At 43.4% G+C, this 19,451-nt stretch overlaps 2 protein-coding genes across 9 annotated transcripts in view; one reads left to right on the forward strand and one right to left on the reverse strand.

The window, feature by feature from the left end:
• LOC117830059 (leucine zipper putative tumor suppressor 2 homolog) overlaps positions 1-6,098 on the forward strand; it is a 46,180-nt gene extending 40,082 nt beyond the window's left edge. For 2 of the 3 annotated variants that reach the window (XM_034707974.1, XM_034707975.1), the window contains 4 exons: positions 247-843; positions 1,031-1,153; positions 2,074-2,220; positions 2,495-6,098. In XM_034707974.1, coding sequence (XP_034563865.1) covers positions 247-843; positions 1,031-1,153; positions 2,074-2,220; positions 2,495-3,187 — 1,560 coding nt within the window. In that variant the 3' untranslated portion in view covers positions 3,188-6,098. The remainder of the gene's footprint in view (positions 1-246; positions 844-1,030; positions 1,154-2,073; positions 2,221-2,494) is intronic. The other variant, XM_034707976.1, reaches the window with a different exon arrangement.
• Positions 6,099-6,146: 48 nt separating this feature from the next.
• LOC117830058 (PDZ domain-containing protein 7-like) lies at positions 6,147-18,906 on the reverse strand. Of its 6 annotated transcripts, XM_034707969.1 has the most exons (20): positions 18,616-18,906; positions 18,344-18,424; positions 18,164-18,229; positions 16,708-16,809; positions 16,289-16,517; positions 14,549-14,686; positions 14,266-14,440; positions 14,005-14,181; positions 13,774-13,921; positions 11,235-11,295; positions 10,971-11,148; positions 10,206-10,438; positions 9,956-10,120; positions 9,636-9,751; positions 8,893-8,984; positions 8,579-8,670; positions 8,412-8,483; positions 7,640-8,230; positions 7,395-7,495; positions 6,590-7,151 (listed from the first exon to the last, which is right to left on the reverse strand). In XM_034707969.1, exons 5-20 carry the CDS (start codon positions 16,449-16,451, stop codon positions 6,990-6,992), a joined length of 2,664 nt encoding a protein of 887 aa, XP_034563860.1. In that variant the 5' UTR covers positions 16,452-16,517; positions 16,708-16,809; positions 18,164-18,229; positions 18,344-18,424; positions 18,616-18,906; the 3' UTR covers positions 6,590-6,989. The 6 variants fall into 6 exon arrangements, with proteins under 6 accessions (XP_034563859.1, XP_034563860.1, XP_034563862.1 ...); XM_034707971.1 differs by lacking the exon at positions 18,164-18,229 and having other exon boundaries at positions 16,708-16,803; positions 18,230-18,424; XM_034707970.1 differs by lacking the exon at positions 18,164-18,229 and having other exon boundaries at positions 18,230-18,424.
• Positions 18,907-19,451: the final 545 nt, after the last annotated feature.

The following is a 19,451-nucleotide window of genomic DNA, read 5'->3' on the forward strand; positions in this document are numbered from 1 at the left end:
TTGACGGCTGTTGATGAGTGTTGTGACTTTTTTTTGCCAAACACAGCACAAAATAGGTATAGTTTTTTTTATCCAAACCTACTAACTGCAGCTTTAAGGAGATTTAAGTCAAAGGACTGAGTAAATCATTATCTTAGATTTCAGGCAGGTATGTTCAGGAAGTATATTGAAGTGAACCAGTGAGTTGTTTTCTGTCACCATAATTCACACACTGAATTTTTTAACTTCCCCCTCTCACATTTTCAGAACATGGAGAAAACAGTGCTCCGACCCACTGCCTTCAAACCTGTTATCCCCAAGAACCGGACCTCCATGCAGTACCTCTCTCCCCGCCACGTTGCCAACATACCAGAAAGCCAAAGCAACCTGAACCTGCTCAGCCCCTCCCACCGAGAGACGTCGCCCTCCAGCACTGACAAATGCAGCGCGTACAGCCGAGTGCGGAACAGCGCCGGCGGCAGCAACCAGTCGTGTCAACTGACCGACTCTGGACGTAACTCCCTCTGCAGCATCCCCCCGTACGGCAGCGCCCCCTACAGTCAGACCTCAGGGGAGGCATCCGCCGGTCACCTGGAGCCCATGAAGAGCGCTCCACCTGTCACCACGCACGGACACTCAAACTCAGACAGTGGGCGATCGTCTTCCAGTAAGAGCACAGGATCCGGCTCCATAAGCGGCCGAGGTCACCCTCTATCTGACAGCGGGTCGGGGGGGCGCTCCCCGGGACCCATGGAGGGTTATGAGGGGGTCGTGAGGGACCTGGAGGACAAACTGAGGGAGAGAGAGCTGGAGCTGCAGACACTCAGAGATAACCTGGACGAGAATGAAGCTGCTATTTGTCAGGTTGGTGCAGACTATTGATACATTGATGTGTGACAAGTCAAGTCAACACTGTTAAATTTATCACTCTTATTAAGTTCTGGAGAAACCATAATAAAAATAACCCCAAAATCATCATTCAAATACTCAGAGTTATCTGTGTCTGCTCATTGTTTTTCCTCTTGTTGATGTTTTTTGTATTTGGTTTCAGGTTTACGAGGAGAAGCAGAAGCGCTTTGAGCTGGAGCTGGAGGAGCTGAGGCAGGGCTGTGCCACCAGGATGCAGGTCGCCTCACAGAAGGCCCAGCGTGCTCAGCAGGTGCTTCAGCTGCAGGTCAGGGCCTCTGACGAAACAATGGACCAGGTTCCTTTGTGTTACAAACCAGAGTGGCTGCTGTTTTTACTCTAATACAGTGAAAGAGAAGCTCAGTCTGATAATCACTTTGCTATGTGTAAATAGAAACACTTGTTGCAGATGCAAGAAATGAATTAAACAAGGCTAGGTTTCTCTAGTCCTCAGGTTACTTGGAAGAGCATTTCAGCAGATCTCTAATGGATCTAAACAACAGAACAGAAGAAGATTAGGCCAGTGAATTTTTTTTAAAATTATTATTATTACTTTTTCTTGGATTCTGACATTTTGCTGGAGTCTGACTTTTTTCTTAGAATTCTTACTTTATTTTCAGAATTCTGATTTTTTTCTATATTCTGACTTTTTCTTAGGTTCTGACTTTTTTCTAGATTCTGACTTTTTTCTAAATTCAGATTTTTTTTCTAGATTCTGACTTTTTTCTAAGAATTCTGACTTTTTTTCTTAGAATGCTGAATTTTTTCTTAGAATTCTGACTTTTTTCTGGATTCTGACTTTTTCCTATATTCTGACTTTTTTTTTCTAGATTCTGACTTTTTTTTTCTAGATTCTGACTTTTTTCTTGGAATTCTGACTTTTTTCTAGCTGCTGACTTTTTTTCCTAGAATTCTGAGTTTTTTCTAGATTCTGACTTTTTTTCTAGATTCTCACTTTTTTCTAGATTCTCACTTTTTTCTAGATTCTCACTTTTTTCTCAGAGTTCTGACTTTAATCTCAGAGTGAAAAAGAAAAAAGAAAATTGGACCTTAATTTTATTTTATTTTTTTCAGTGGCCCGAATTATCTTCCATACAACAGTTATTATAAGTCTACCTTATCTAAATATTGTAAAACCAGCTTCAGTAACTAAGGTGAAGCTGACCCACCCCATCACTTCTCCTGCAGGTCTATCAGCTCCAACAGGAGAAGAAGAAGCTGCAGGAGGACTTCTCCCAGCTCCTGCAGGAGAGGGAGCAGCTGGAGGAGCGCTGCACCTCCTACGAGCACGAGAAGATCCAGCTGGGGCCGCGACTGGAGGAGAGCAAGTGGGAGGTGAGAGGAGCAACAGACGAACTGATTCAGGGACACAGATGTTTCATTCAGGGAGTTTATTAATTAGCACAATAAGGGGAAAAAGAGCTGTCACACAAAGTTTATCTTTATATACAGACCAACAGGCTGCCTCTGTGAGTTTATCAGCCTCAGAAACTGATGAAATATGAGACTCATCTTCTCTTCAGTTAGGATGCTTTATTGTTTCTCAAGGAATCTTCCTTAAACTTCAGATCTTAAGGAGTTTATCATAAACCTCCTCTCCTCTCCTCAGGTGTGTCAGAAGTCAGGGGAGATCTCTTTGCTGAAGCAGCAGCTGAAGGATGTGCAGGGGGAGTTGGCCCAGCGTGTCGGAGAGATTGTGTCTCTGCGGAGTCAGCTCAGAGAGAGTCGGGGTGAGCTCACAAACGCACAGGTCCTGCTGCAGGAGTCCAACGGGACGACACGCACACGAACCCTGGAGCTGGAGGTTTGTGAGAATGAGCTCCAGCGCCGTAAGAGCGAAGCAGAGCTGCTCAGAGAGAAGGTGGGACGTCTGGAGGGGGAGCTAATCCATCTCAGAGAAGCTCTGGCCAATCAGGGCCCAGGAAACAGACAGTGTCAGGTGTTCCAGGAGGCCGAAGAGCATCTGCTCGCCTATGAAAGCGACGAGGCGAAGGCCCAGCGGCAGAGCAGCTCGGAGGCGCTGCAGAACATGAAGGCGCAGATGGACAGGATGAGGGCGGAGCTCACGTTCGAGCGACAGCGTGCGGAGCAGCAGGTCGGGGGCTTCGAGGAGGAGCGCAGGATCTGGCAGGAGGAGAAGGACAAAGTGATCCGCTACCAGAAACAGCTGCAGCAGAACTACGTGCAGATGTACCGACGGAACCGGGAGCTGGAGCTGATGCTGCAGGAGATCAGTCAGGAGGAGGACGAAGGCAGCGGCAACGAGATCAACTTTGACGAGATCGCTGCCACGGAAATATAACCCTCATATCAATTCATGTTTGATTTGCACTACTGTCAGCGTAACCCCCTTTTATTTACTCATGTCACAGATCTGATCTCTGCGCTGTGCACACGGAAACAGGTTCTCTTTACACCTGATGTTAACATGCAGCCTGGTGAGCCAATCACACGTTGACAGCTCGAAGCACAGCTGTACACACCTGGAGTTATCATGCTATCACCTCGCTTCATTTACCTTCACTAGCCTTTAAATAACATCCACTGATAACTAAGGCTTTCAAGGTAGAGATAAACTTTAGACAGAGGTGTCAGCGTGATAAAACGTTCCTCTCTGTGACCACAGAACAGGCAGATCTTTAACACTCCTGTCCTCTGAGACACATCAGTATCCTATATACGCTGCATCCTTATAAACTACGATGAACCTCTGCTGAGTCAGATCTGTTGCTTTCTTCCAGGTGCTTCATTCACGGTTAATGCACCTTGGTGATGTGATCACTCAGGATGCTCATTAACACCAGGTGTAAAGAGGAGACGAGGCATCCATTTAAAACCATGCAGTGTGAAGTCAGCCGCTCCTCAGCTCCGCCTCGTTCGTCTACTCTCCGAGGGGTCCCTCTCTTAAAAGCCGATGACCTCTATTAGTCGTTAGCAGGGAGGTTTTTTTCTGTATGAGTAACTTCTCCCTCTCCTCCTCCTCCTTTCGTGTTTGTCATGACTCCTCCTCCCCGCTGAGATTCACACACCACACTCCCACTCTGTTTTAGCAGCCCGCTCTCATTACCGCAGCTAATATTGACGGAGCCCTCGCTGCCGCTCGATGACAGCAAACGTGGGATTCCACACATTCGGCGTGTCAGGATGAGAGAGAGTGAATCACGATGAGGCGCCGATGATGGAGAGTGATGTTTTGTCAAAACTACTAAAGCCTTTGTGCAAACTGCAGCATGGCCAAAGGGGAGAAACATGAAATGACTACTTACTTCCCACATGAAAAAGGAAACATTTTCCAAACAAATGTGGCACAAAGTTTAGAAGAATCCGGTCTAGAGAGAGGGGATAAAAACCCTTACGTTGTCCAGTCTTACCCTGAACACTTCATCCTTAAAAGGTGGGAATAGTGACAAAACATCTGCACAGTTTGATGCTGGAAGCGGAGTAAAATGTGGATCCATACAGTGTTAATAAACAGAAAGTTGTTTCAAAGGTTTTGGGGTTAGATATGGACTTAAAAATCACTGAATCTGACTTTGAAAATGGTGCAAGAGATCTAGAGATACTTGTGCAGTGAAAAGTGAAGAAATAAGCTCTGCTGATAAGTAACATAACGACCCGAACGTGCAGATTCATGGAGAAAGATGAGCAGCAGGAGGCGGTGCAACACCATGGTTAATCAAGTGGACAGAATATTATCAATGATTGTATTTCCACTACCAGGAATACAAACAGACCCAGATCCAGGATCATGGTCTGAACATACTGGCTCATTTTTAGGTCATGCAGGAAACTTCATGAAACCAAGACACTGGCTGTTTTCGAAACTAGTCTGTAGTCTGACTGTTTCAAACTGCTGCTTTAGCATCATGATTTAAAAAGTTAAGAAGTGGCTTATATGGAATTTAATAATTTTCACAGCACCTAAAAACTGAGTGCCCCCTTCATATATGGAAAAAAGGAGGAGAACATTAGCTCTGTGCGTTGTGGGAAACAGTACGTGAGGGAGACTGGTCCGCTGCATACTGAGAAATGTTCCCGAATCAGTACAGCATCCGGGTAGTTTATGCATACTGCAGATTTTGCTCTTGTTCACATACTGCATACTGACTTTTGGCCGAATCAGTACATACTGCTAGTGTAGTAGGCGGGTTTGAAAACAGCCACTGTTTCCTGCTTTCACACAAAGTCTCCTGTGTCACAGGCCGTCTGAAAACTTTTCAAATCAAGCAAATGAGCAAGCAATAGTGCCTCGTCACATTTGTGCAAAAGTCATGTAGAAATAATCCAAGGCTTTTCCAAATCAGCTGTATGGTTTCACAAAAACAGGAACAAGCAGACTGCTGAGGCCTCAAAGTAGAACTTCAGTAGCTCCAGAGATGCTTGACGGCAGAGTCTCATCGTCATGTTTCTTCTGATGTGAAAGAAAGAGGGGATAATTCACAGTGTTGAAAGACTAAAGGAGGGCTGACTCTTTCTTCTTATGTTATTGCTGCAGCTCATTACTCTCAATCCTCGTCCAAACCCAGAAATCTCACATTCGTAATGTAAACTCGCAGCATCATGGTGTACAGTAAATCCTCCAGTCACCTGCTCCACCTTTTAACACTCAGTCAGAGCAAACAGTCACGAGGCAAACGCAACAATTAACAATCGTTGGTCTCCCTCTCTCCAGTCCAACAGAAACAGACCCGGCTTAGGAAGTGTCTTAAAGTACCAAAACAAATCCACCGTGACTCATTTATCTGATAATTAGAGCAAACACGTTAAATCTGCTCTCTGTTAGAGCTGGTTAAAGAGATTACCTTGTGTTTGCAATGTCTGATGGGAAATCATGCACTGAAGGAGGCTGTTGTGATGTAATCTGTGTTTTCTATCCTAGTTTTCGTTAACATTTTTACTTCCTGTACGTCCCCGCTGATTGAAGTTCCCTCTTCTGTAAATAACCCGACGAATCATCCGTTCTTCTTCCAGAGATGTGTGTCATCTCAAACTAATAACAAAAAACATAGCCACTGTGAATAGACCAAAGCAATGTCGCACATGATATATATTTTGCTCCTGCAGATATGACGCCTGTATATTAATGTTTGTGTGGATGTCTGTTCTGTAATTTTATAATCCACGATATTTGTATGAAGACATTTATGTATATTTTCATGCTGTACATTTCTTGAACAAACCGACTGTTTTTAATTAAAAAAATACAAAAGTTAGAATCCTGAGTGTGAGTGTGTTTATAAAAGCAACAAATTAAACATCTCTGAGGAGAGTTTGTAGGAGTAGCTTTTTATTTTTGTCATGATTCACCCAGGACATGAAACTTTTATTTTACTTATAACTCTCTTCAATGGCAACCTGGATACTAAGTTTACAGCACTGATTAAACTAACATTTATTCAATGTAGTGGTCTACTTCTTCTCTGAGCAGCTCTTGTCTGCCCTCTACAGGTCAAACTTTGTATTACATTCAACATGGACATTAAGTACAGTATGTAGGCCTTTTAAAGGCACTCAGGTTTCAATTTATCATCTTGCACATTTAAATATTAAAGCTGGGGTTGGTAGTCAGATTTAGATACACTTTGTTATACTGGTTAAAATGATCTTTATGCCCCGATGGCAATCAATACATAATGTGTTCTTCAAAAAGCTGCTATCTACAGCCGGAGTAAACCTGGGAAAACACTAACCAATCCCGGCCATCAGGATCCAAATTATGAAACCAATCAAAGACTGAGTCCCGAGGAAATGCTACATTCAAATGAATGCTAGTTTTCCGTGGCTACCAACCCTAGCTTTAAGATGTAAAGACATACACTGCTGATCCATGACACATTTATTTCTCAATAGATAAAAGAGTCCAACCTAAACTGAAAAGGCCTCAGGAGCACCACGGTTCAGGTTTTCAGTCCTGTAAATACTGTACTGCATCTCTCTTCCTGCACACTCCTCTTATACGTGGGCTCATGCGTTTTTCCGTCAGTCATCATCAGAGTCCATGTCCTCACACTGAGCTTAAAAAAGTATGGCAGTGTTGCATACCTGACCTCAGCGTGTAGCCGCATGTGATGAAGTCCACGTCCCCGTCTCTCATGACGAGCGCCTCAAGAGTGCGTCTCCTTTGAAATGTTCTTGGGGACTTTGACCACCAGCACCATAGGGTCTCTGGCCTTGTTGCTGAAGGCTTTCCTGATGATGTCCACGGCGTGCAGGTGGGTGACTCCTTGCAGGGAGACGGCGTCCACGGACACCAACTCAAACCCGGCCTGAGGACACGAGAAGGGACGGTTTAACTGGATAGTTTTGAGAGAAGTTCTCGCCTTGAGAGTAGAAGATTCTTCACAGGAATTCAGATTCAGAATGATAAAGGAAACTATTTAAAAGTTCTGCACATTTGCATGATTTCATTTCATTAGTTTAAACCTGTTGTGCTTACATATTTCAGGGAAATGTGATCTTATGAAGAATTAAACCGCGATCTATGAGATATTGAAAGAACTTTGTATCACCTTGAGAACTTCACAGGTGGAGGCGGCTCCTCCAGGAAAGATCTTCTCGATCTTCACCATGGGCTGAACCTTTGACTCCATCCCCCCTGATATGCTGATGCCTGAATCACCAAAAACACAAGAGAGGTAGTTATAAACTTTCTCCTTGGTCCTGTGTTTTTCATTTAGGTGAACTGAGCCTTTAAAATAAGATCAATTGAATGATTTCAGAATATGATTCCAGTCTCTCAGACTTTGACATTTACCCAGGGACTGTTTGGTCTTTGAGATGGTGACAGTTTTGAGTTTGTACTCCGGTCCTGGCTCGGATCCATTGAGTCTGTTCTCAGATCTATCCTGATGTCCGTTCACCTGCTCGCTCCCCGTCCTCTGATCCGAACTGAAAACCTGAGACAGCGGCGGTCGACTCCTGCGAGCCGCGCTCTGCAACGTGAACACAGATTCTCTATCGCTGTCTGCGCTCTTCTTTCGTCCCTTGGTGTGTCCGTTTCTAGACGGGGATCTTCGTCTTTCTAAGGTGGAGTGCAGTGAAACCTCGTCGAAGTGGACGGAGCGGATGGTACCGATGTTGGTCCGGAGAGGAGGGCGGGAGTCCTCGCTGCGGGTCAACAGCCAGTTTGGGAGCGTGGGGCTGGCAGAGGACGGTCTTAAGTCTGAGGTCTCTGTGTCGTACTCGTCCACGGGTATGTCCAGCAGCTGGGTGAAGGATCTGGGGGAGGTGGGTCTGTCTCTGGGTTTCTGGAGCCCAGAGACACTGAGCTTCTCCAGCTGATCCAGGAGGTTGCTCTCCTTCTCCACCTCCTCAGCAGTGTGGAGCTCGAAGCCTCCTCTGAAGTCTGGATGGAAACACAGGATGGATCAGCATGTGGAGGGAACTGGATCTCTACAGAGATGTGTGTGTCATGCAGTTTCATACCTCCACTACTACACCAATCCTAGTATATCACTGAAAACTTAAGTCTGAAAGCTAAAAATCAAACCTGCAGCAGTGTTGTGTCTGAGCTGAGGGATACTGACCTGGGATGGGAGTGATGAGTCGTCGTTTCGGCGCTCTACCAGACATGGGCGAGCGAAGAGGAGGAGTTTTAACTACAGCACAGAGAGAAGAGAACAAAGTGTCACCACATTTGTTCATCTGAAAAGTTATAACATCACGCATCATCATCATGTGCCGTAGTCCTCACTTGAGCGGTACTTGAGGATGTCGTAGGCCTCGCCTTCGAGCGGGCTCACCAAGTTATTGAACGTGGTCAGGTCGGCGGGAGGAAGCAGCATCCTGAGGAAGAAGAAAACGCTGAGTCATCCTTATTGTAGCAGAGTCTTTAAGGGGAATATTCAGATAGAAGAAGAAGGTGTAAAGAATGTCCTCATGTTGTGAATTCAGACGTCTGTTCATAATTTCAGAGCAGTATGAGCTCAATGAAGCTTCTTATGGAGATAAACCAGCAGACTGATTTGATTCATGTTTTGTGTTAAAACGCATCCCTGAGTTCCTTACCTGACCTCCCTCAGCAGCAGCAGCTTCTCAGGGCGGTCCAGCACGGCCAGCAGGTGGCGTATCAAGTTCTCCACAGAGCGCTCTGTTATGTACTGATGAGAGGAAGAATATAAATCCTTAACTTATATGTCAAATGTTTACTGAAAGTGCTTCTACAAACAAAGCATGGCAGACTTCAGGAGTGTAGAAATTCTAACGATGCAAAAAACAAAATATAACACAAAATGTTAAAAAGAATAAACCCAATTTAAACAGAATAAAGTGACGAAACAGTAGACGAATAAATCATTGTTATAGAGGTTTTTAAAATAAATAAATAAAGGCAAACAAGGTTTTAAGAAGAAGACAACATCACATCAGAGAAAATAAAAAAAGATTTAGAACATTAAAATAATAATTGAAAAAAGAAATAATAAAACAAGAAATATTCAAATAAATACATTCAAATTAATTGAATAAATAGATCAATACAAATAAAAGCAGTTAAAGGGTGAAGTCACAGAAAAGCAAGTCTGTAAAAATGAGTCTTAAGAAGAGATTTAAAAGGTGTCACTGATCCTCAGGTGGGGCGCTTCTGGTCTTTCCAAAGTCGAGGGGCTCTGATAGAGAACGCTCAATCCCCTTTGGATTTGAGCCTTGACTTTGGAACGACCAGAAGTGCCCCAGCGGAGGATCTAAGGTCACGAGATATATGATGTTTTTACAGAATGACTTTTACAAGCTTTTTTTAAACAGCTTTTTACCCTTCGGCACGTCTTCATCACAGCGTCCACCTCCTCGTCTGTCAGCAGCCTGCGCGCCATGTCGTCCACTGTGCTGAGCATCTCTTTATTTGGCATCGCACCGACCTGTCGTCCCTCTGAAAACATCACAGAGGGGAACCAGAGTCTGCTCATCTGATATATCTCTACCTCTCTAACACAGGGTCATCCAGAGTAAACCTTTACACTGAATGATGAAGTTTAAGCCTCAACAGTTATTTTCCAAACAGCTGCTAAAGAAAAACTAAAACAGTCAAACAGCAGGGCGAGAAACTCTGATGATGCACTTTATGTCACGCTACCTTTGCTGGTCTTGTCTTTAAACGGGGACTTGGATCTTGCCCTGACCGTGTCTCTCTTTCGTCCACCCTTGAAAAGCAGGTTGACCAAAGTCTTTGAGCGCTGCAGGGTGCTCTTCTCCTCCGGGTCCTTCCCTTTCTGCTTCTTATCCTTCTTCTGATTGATCTCTGTGATTGGAGAGCAGCAGCAGGTCATTCACATGGTTTAAGTATTCCACCTTCTTATACACAACCCGCTCTCCCTGCACCCTACCTTCTATGGTGACCTGGCTCTGGGATCTGCTGATCGGTCTGCTCGGCCTGCTTAGAGCCATCAGCACGGCTGTCTTTGTGGACTCTTTCCTCCCTCTGGTCTGTTCCTCCTCTCGTCTGATGGCCGTGTCTCTGAGCAGAGTGGTCGGACCCAGGCTGCGAGTTGTGTCCAGACTCGGCCGGTGAGAGGGAAGGTCTGTCTGGATGGCGGTCTCTGTCCGCTCTGACTCAAACCTGGACAACACAAACAAACACACACAGAGGGTGTTTGTGGGGATTCCTCGGCTTTTAGAGTCAGCCTCAAGTGGACACATAAGGAACTGCAGTTTTTTGCACTTCTGCACCAGCTTCATCTTTCAACCCGGGAGGTTGCCACATGGTCATGAGCAGTAAATTCATATAAATCATCACTTTCTCGCTCTCCCTCTTGTCAAAGCAGTTTTTCTTAGCGCCCCCTTTGCTGCTGAGCTTGTTTTCTGGGTCTGTGTGCTTTGACTTTGCACCAGTTTGCTGCTGATATTACTGTTTGTCTCCCTGAAGCATGTGTTTTATTCTCAATATGTTTCTATTGTTTTATTCGTTTAGGTTTATTTCATGTGTTTTTCTTGTTCCAACATTTCTGAAGTTGCAGCCTGTTCCTCTGGATTTAACTTTCCTCAGCTGTTGCAGTGTGTTTGGCTTGGTTGGTTAACTTAAATGTGACTATTGTAAAATCTAAGAGCAAGTTAAAAGTTGTATGAAATACTAGTTTGTCTTAAACTCTGACCTCAGGTCCTCTGTGGAGATGCAAACATCCACCATGTCCGAACCAAACGGCATGCTGGGAGGGAACATGACCTGCGACAGGCCGCTGAGAGAGCTGACCGGAGTCCCAGACGACAGAGAGGAGACGGAGGAGGTGGAGCCTGAACCCTGAGAGGAAGATTTCTGGGTGCCATTGGCCACTGGGGGAGAAGAGAAGGAGATTGAAATGCATCCAATCATGAGAGGATTTCATTTGTTCTTTATCAAGCACAGAGCGGATACGTACGCTTATTGAGCCACCTGTACTCTGCCACCATCTCTTTATAAGCCGGGTATCGTCCTGCTTCCTGTGGAGATATGGACACAGATATGCAAATGAGATGCAGAAGAGATCCTGAAACTTTTATAGGATGCTATATTTGATAAAGAGTAACTCTAGAAGCGAACAAAGAGCCAAAACCACAACTCCTTTTCCCCTTGTTTGACTTTCAGGAAGCTTCAGACGGTCAGGACGCTTGTTTGACTCCAGTTCTTGTTTCAAAAGTGAGCGATCCTGACACAAAACATGCTCCAAAACACGCCTCTAAGCTTTGATCAGCACCTGATCCCGGCTGCCTGGTGAATAATGCACACGCCCTGGCTATTTTTCACAGAGCGAAACCCAAGCTGCGACAAGTAAAGTGAGCGAGGAATATTACGACTGCATGCCAGCTGTCAGGCGAACAGACGCCACGTCCACCGAGGGGCGGCTCAGCCCGGCGTGACAGAACAGAGGAGACGGTTCAGGAGGTTACTGCGTGAGGTTTATGATGAAGTAGAAATAAAAGAACCAACGTGCTCTCTGAATAAAGAGACAGCTTGTCTTTCACACAGGAACAACTGAGACATCTTTACTTCTGCATATTAACATCATGTTATCAAATGCAACATGATGGCTCTGACTTTTTCTTAATTAAAGTTTACAGATATCATGGAGATAAGTCTTTATTCTACTGTTGCTGGAAGCAGCTGATAGTCATAATGACCTTTGTTATTTTGTCTCAGTTTCAATGAATCATTGAGGCAGAAATTATTTCATTTTTAGGCTTCTTAGAGGATTTTTTTTTCTGTAAGTTATATTTTTGGGGCTTTTTTGCCTCTCTGGGACACTAATTGGACACAAAAGTTTCAACTTTCAACATCTGCCACGCCCACAATTTTCAACCCAGCAATATGCCTCTAACAATATTCAATCTTCGATGTGTCTACTATATGCTGAGCGTTGTAGAACTTTAACTGAGAAAAATTGTAGGCTGGATTCTTTCAGATAGGTTAATAGGTCAAATAGGTTGCCAAAATCACTGAAACGCCAAATTCAAACATTCAAAAAATATTTCTGCACTTCCTGTTTGGATTTCACAACGACAATAATAGACTTTTTGTTGTAGATTTTGGCCTGATAGATATGGAAAAAAAATTTCATGCATGTAGGTGAAAGTATTGCGAGGGGCTTCAATTTAAACCAATAGGGGGCGCTATACAGCAGGTATTTTTGCAAAACCAATAAAATCAAAAATAAACTCGTCAGCTGAAGAGAGGGATCAGAGAGAGGTCGAGGACATGAAGCCAGAGGTCATGGTCAGGAGAATCAGCGACCATCGCCTACGCCCAACATGCTAAGCCCCCTCCCGTGAGAAACTTTATTCCTGTAAGGATTTGGTGCCTCCTGTGGATAAAGTGTTAGGTCTTATCTCTTTGCTGATCTTGTCTTGTGCATGTGGAAGTCGAGTTTTCTGGTGAACAATCTAATCTCTAACAATTGAGTGTATCACTCTGTGGATCTTTGCTGAGGGGAAAGTGAAAAGGAAAGGCTGATCCTGAAGCCTGCTGTGAATCATCTTATCTGTTCACTCCTTGGAGGCCGTGGTAACACATATTAAACATATCATTATCATGCCTGTGTTCTTGGTCACATAAAGAGGCAAACAAGATTAATTACAGTCTGTTTCATATCCAGATAAAAACTCCTCACAGGAGCTTTAAATTAAAAATTAAATCTGTTCCAGTTGAAGTTTCCACATTAGAGTAGTTGTTCAATCACTCTCTTCATTTTTAATTAATCTCAAAGACTCAAATAAATTCTTCCTCTATTTAAAATTTCATTTTATACTCTATTATAAACTTTTATTATGATCTTTATTGCTAATTGCTTTTAAATCTCATTTTAGGGGTGCCGCCAGCCTAACAGTCTAAGCGTGCCCCAAGTAAAGAGGTTGCAGTTTGATCCCTGGCTGTGACCGTTTGTTGCATGTCTTCCTCTACTCTCTACTCCCCACATTTCCTGTCTTTCTCCAGTTGTCCTTTCAATAAAAGGCACATAAATAAGATTAAAAAACAATAAAATAAAATCTCACACCATTTTTTTCCTATGTAAATTTTTCGTAAGCTGCCTTGCCTTGATGATGCATTTTATGAGTTTGAAAAGTTTGAAAAGGTAATTTAAAAAGTTTTGATAATTAACTTTTAGGTCACAGGAACATAAACATGTAAAGTGTGGCACATGAAGTTTGATTTTTTTTAGCTTTTGTCTTAATTTCTGGAAGTTTTCAGGCATTTGAAATTATTTATCAGACGGCTGAGGAGAGACAGGATATGTGGAGAGGAGAGAGCGAGGGAAGAGTTGTGGCTGGAAGTGGAACTAGCAACCGCTGCAATAAGGACGATACCCTCTGTACATGGGGCACACTCATGCTCTGACAGTTGCCTCCTTTTGTCTATATTAAAATAATATAGATTTGGGGCCTTCAGGTCTTCCATATTTTTTTTACAGTCCATGGAGCTCTCACCTTGATGGTCAGCATGATGTGTGTGTGGCTCTTCAGCACCTCCACTGCACTGCTGTGGCTGATGTCCTCAAAGCTCACTCCATTGGCCGCCATGATCTGGTCCCCCATCTTTATTCCATTCTGCTCCGCCAGACCTCCAGGATCCAGTCTGAAACAAAGCAACAAAAGTTGGTTGCTTTGAGTGGACTAGTCTCATTTTAAAGACCTGCAGTCAAAGGTAGAGGGACGTACTTGGAGACGTAGATCCCCAGACCGAACTCCTTTCCCCCGCGGATGTTGAAGCCGAGGCAGTAGTCGTCTGAGGTGGTGTAGAGGTGGACGATCCTCTGCAGAGCGCTTCCTGAGCTCACCTCTGAAGGCGTCTGTCCGCTCTCCTCCACCACCATCCTTCTGTGGATCAAATCCACCCTGGAAAACAAACAGTGCACATCCTGATTCTCCGCTCTGATATTTCTTCCCATTGAGACATCACAGGAGTCGTTTCTTCATTACCAGGTGGTCTTCTCCTTGGAGTAGCGAATGCCGGGTACTTTCCCAACACGCCTCACCACCATCCTCAGCCTGTTGTTTCCTGTCAGGACCTTCACAGCGCTGCTCATCGTGATGCTCTCCAGACTGACTCCGTTCACCTCCACCAGTTTGTCTCCTACCAGCAGGCCGGCCTCCTCTGTCCACAAACGACACGCAGAAGAGAAAACAAACACATTAGCACTTTTAAAGAGCAACACGAGGAAAACAAAGCAGGGATAACATGAATACCAGGATGTTACATTACCTGCTGTGCTGTTGTCCTCCACCTTGCTGACAAAGATGCTGAGGCCGTGTTCGGAGCCGCCTCGCACGCTGAAGCCAAGTTTTCCGTCCACACTTTTATCCACTGTGATGGTGTGGAGGTCCTCGCAGTCATCTCCACCTGAAGATATGAAAAACATGAATGAAGCCAAAGACTTGATTCTGATTGGTCGAAAGCCCATAACAGTAGTAAGTAATTCTCTACAGCAGAAGCAACACTAGGAACAAACACATCATATCAAATCAATCCACAGAACGGAGTCCAGCACATTTCATCTCTGCCTGTTGACACTGTGGCAAAAACGTTAGTGTGGTCTCAGGCTGGTCTTGAAAGTGGGGGAATAATGACAGTTAGTGGGCACAGATGTGAGAGCAGCCAGAGGAGCAACTGGACCCCAACCATCTCTGATAGGGAGAAGTGGAAAGCAGATATACCAGCCAGAGAGCTTTCTGTTTTTATGTACCATACTGTGAAAGTCTCTGCCTCTGGACATCGAAACAAAGAGCTTTCAGGGTGTTTTTGAAATTAAACTAAAGTCTTTAATCTGTTTACTCTATTCAGGGACAAACAACCCTCACTGGATGGGACTGCTTGAGGGAGGGAGAGAGAGAGGAAATGTGGGGACGGAGTGGGGATGACATGTAGCACATCCTGTCAGGACCTGGATCCTCTGATAAAGACTGCAGCCTCTCATTGAGTGCCTCCTCTACCAACTGAGCTAAACAGGCGCCTCTGAAATCTACATTACTGATCTGTTTGTGTCGTTGTGTTGTATCCCTGCTGTTGTCTTCACCACGTCTCTCTTGAGAGTGTTTTGACTTGAGAGTTATTTATGTTTACTGAACCAGAAGTCAAACTAGTCTGCCATCTTTAGTCAAAACGCTCTGATCTGTGCTCCAGAGAGAGAGAGACGTGAAAGTATCTCTGAGAAGCACAAGAGAGAGCAGCCTTCAAAGCACAGCCTGAGTCTTTTTATAGCAGACACAGACTTATAGGATATCAGCTAATGATTGGACTGATCTGATTAATCCAACCTCGGAGGAGTTTTATTCCACAGTAGAGACAAATAACAGATTAAGCTCGAGTGTTTCACTTTCAGGTCTTACTTTTGATTTCTTTTTAAATCATTATCTGCTTGGAACAAATATAAGGACTATCAACAACTCAATCCATGTTAGAGGTGCATCTTTTCAAGATCTTATTTATCCACTGAGACAGAGTTAGGAAAAGAACCAAGTGAAGGAAAGTTGATTGATTTAAACACTTTGGGTGCACATCAACAGCTCCCTTAGATTAGCTTTCCAAACACAATCAAATATATATCTGCATTTCTGGATTGAATGTGTTTAACTCACAGATTAAAAACTGTAAAAGATACATTTTGATGTCTCTAAAAGTACAAACTTTCTACTGTTTTTAATGATACATAAACAAGAGGGTCTGTTGTGTTTTTGGCTCATAGTTTTGGTAATATATCTCTATATATTGACTATTGTTGACGTATGCACCTTTAAAGACATTATTTCATGTTGTGACTCTCATGCTGTGCAAAGCTTCTTCAAGTCTGATCATGCCAAACAAAGCTTCTCTTAAAAGTTCTGCACATTTATCTTTCTTTGACTGTCCCAAATTCTAAAAGACACCCCAACAATTCTTAACGATCGAATATAATAAAAAACAGAGTGTAGGTTTTAATCCGCAGCCAGCATCATTTTTCCTCACCATCCACAGGAGAGTTGATGAGGATGACCCGGCCCATGGGCGACGAGGATCGGATTCCACGCCGGCGCTGCTCCTTCTTCCGTAAGAGGTTGCGTGTAGCCGTGTGTGACCCTTGGTTCCCAGGGGTCTTCTCCCTGCGGGACGGGTCTGACGAGTGAGCCATGGAGGCTGGCGGGGTCTCCTTTCACACACGACGCTCCACTGCGGGCTCAGCTCCAGGTGGAGGAGTCTACGGCGGCATACAGCAGAGGGAAGGGGATCCTTAGTCGATATGATCCACTACACATACTGAGACTGCATTACATTCACAGAGGATCACACACACACACACACACAAACACACACACACACACATACACACACGCATAATGATAGACCTTTAATAGCTTTCAAGAAGACTGAACTAGTTAATGACTCACCCATGCAGGTTTCTTTGTGACATGACAGCTGATTCTTTGTCTCCTTGGAGTCACTCTTTGGTCCATCCCCGCCCATGATGCATCTCTCTCACCTGTCTGAGCCTCACAATCAGTGGTGGACAAAGTACACAGCTTCATTACTTAAGTCAAAGTATAGATCCTCCTGGTCAAATATTACTCCAATACAAGTGAAAGTTGCTCTGTCAGATTGTTACTTGAGTTAAAGTACTGAAGTACTTCCTTTTAAAAATACTTAAGCATTCAAAGTACTTCTTAAAAAATCTCAAAACGTTGTATTTTCACAATACATAAATGCAGTCAAGATTGCATAGGAGTACATCATGTTTATTTAGAAAACATTACTTGAAATCTCTAAAAACAGCAACTAAGTTACTTCAAGGCAAGCACTGACAACTTAGTTTGAAATGTTGATCTGGAATTAAACAAATGTTACATAGCTCAACACGCTTTCTCAGGTTGGACTGGGAATTTTTGGGAAGAGTGGGAAACAGGGAGAACATTTCAAACAATACATATCATTCTTCTTTTCATAAACCTCTAACACGGGCTGAAGATATGGACACGGGTGCTCAGGTGGAGAATTATAGCCATCATTACCACCTCTAAATGAACTGCCTGATCTGAGTGAAATGTGCTCTCTGTTTGCTCCACGTTCAACCGAGGGATTTCAGAAAAGAGAAAGAAATTCATGAGCTGACGTCAAAGCAAAAGTAGTGAGTAACTAGAGCATTGATAGAAATGTAGTGGAGTCAAAAGTACAATAATTGTCTTCTGCATGTTGTGGAGTAAAACTAAAGTAATACTGAAGAGGAGAGAAAGTGTTCCTTGTGTGATCTGGAGGAAGTTGAAAATGAAATGCATTTTTATTCTACTATCCATCATATCATGATCTCAGGCGCCTCCTTTTCAACAAAAAATCAGAAAACTGTCCTGATTTGTTTTGCATGTCCAATGAAGACAGACTTCAGTTTCTGTTTACTCACAAAGTGTTCCAGTTTTCTCAGTTTGTGTTAAATGCTGTGCAGCAGCGTAGAAGCACACTCTATGTCTGATTTAGTTGTTGTCACTGTCAAATGTCTATAGTGTACCACTATGCTTTTTAATGACTTTAGGTCATTGCTGGACATGTGCAGTATTGTAACCACTCTCTTCTTATTCTTTTTGTTATTCTTCTTATGTTGTTGCTCCTATTTGGTTTTGTTTTTGTAGTGTCATGTAAGTCCATATGGGCTGGGCACTTTTTCGGTGCATGACACGATGAATAATAAATAAACTAAACTAATAAGTTCCCCAAAAAAACAATACTCAAGCAAAGTACAGATGCTCAAAAATGCTCTTTAAATTTACTCTGTTACTGTCCACCGCTGCTCACAATAAACAACAACAGTTCATGGATAGACAAACACTTCAGAAAACCAGCAATGCATCAACATACCAAGTATCTGGACTCTGGAGTTTAGTAGTCTGTTGAAAAAGCCATAAAGGTCTCAGTATTCCTCACCTGGACTGCGGACAGAACCCGGATTTAATGGGTTTATTTATCCCTGACATGACCTTCTTAAGAGTCCGGATGTCACATGGTGTTGATACCATGGTAACATGTCATTTAACTAACCCTGTGTGTCCTCGTGGGTTTCCCCCGAGCGTCTCACGCTGCTTCACTTTCAGCACCTCGGACAGCGACGCGTCTAAGCGGCTGCGTAAAGAGATGACGCTCAACATTCAGTGTGTAACCATGGAGATGGATTTAAATTACGTATATTTGCCTCCTAATCTGTCAAGCAACTTCCATGTTTGTTACCCTGTATTATCAAACACTCTGAAGAATGACTGTAGACTCTTTGAACACATGAGAAGGAAATGAATCCATGAAAGGAGAATACTCACCACGCATTCTGCGCTTCAACGCGTCAAACAAAGTCGCTCTCCTGAATTGTTCCGTTTAAATTCTAACACACAACACACACTGATGATCACACACCAACAGATGACAGCTATAGGTGTCCATGATGTCTCTTAAACTCATCCTGTATTCAGTAAATTCACTCATAAGTTCACAGTAACCTCTCTCAGCCCACACTGAACTCATCGATCAGTCGCACCTGGCTGGGACATTTCTCCAGATCCGCCCCCTGACACGCTGATTGGCTGATTTGCAGGAGATGGTATATAATTGATTGGACGGCAGATTTGTCAATCGACATGCAAACAATTATGCTGCATTCACGTGGGGTCGGATATATCGGAAAAACGACCTTCCGATGTGGAAAATGCACGTGAACGCCTCCCCAACATGGAAACTCTTGTTTTTGTTAATGTTAAAAAACTTCTAATTTACTCGCGCATGCTTATCAACTTTTACTTAAACATAATTTGTAACATGGTAGCATTATTATTCTGCGTTTCTGTATATACTTATTAATCCAATTTATTTTCTTTCATTCATATTTATATCTTATAAATTCTCCTGTCTATTAATATTTTGACTTTTTCATACTATGTATAAGAGCATTCTGTAACAACTGAATTTCTTACCTGGATAAATAAAGTATTCTTATTCTGATTCTGATTCTGATACTTGCCCATATAGAGTTATTTATTAACATTAGTTTGGCATTTAACCCTTTAGCCTATATCAAATCAAGTATGGCTGTTAAAGCACATTTTGATTAAACAGTCAGGTAAAAGTAAAACCCAAGTTTCCCCAAGTGAAAGCACGTGAA

This window comes from Notolabrus celidotus, chromosome 18, assembly GCF_009762535.1.
Source record: "Notolabrus celidotus isolate fNotCel1 chromosome 18, fNotCel1.pri, whole genome shotgun sequence".
In the NCBI taxonomy this organism is placed as follows: Eukaryota; Metazoa; Chordata; class Actinopteri; order Labriformes; family Labridae; genus Notolabrus; species Notolabrus celidotus.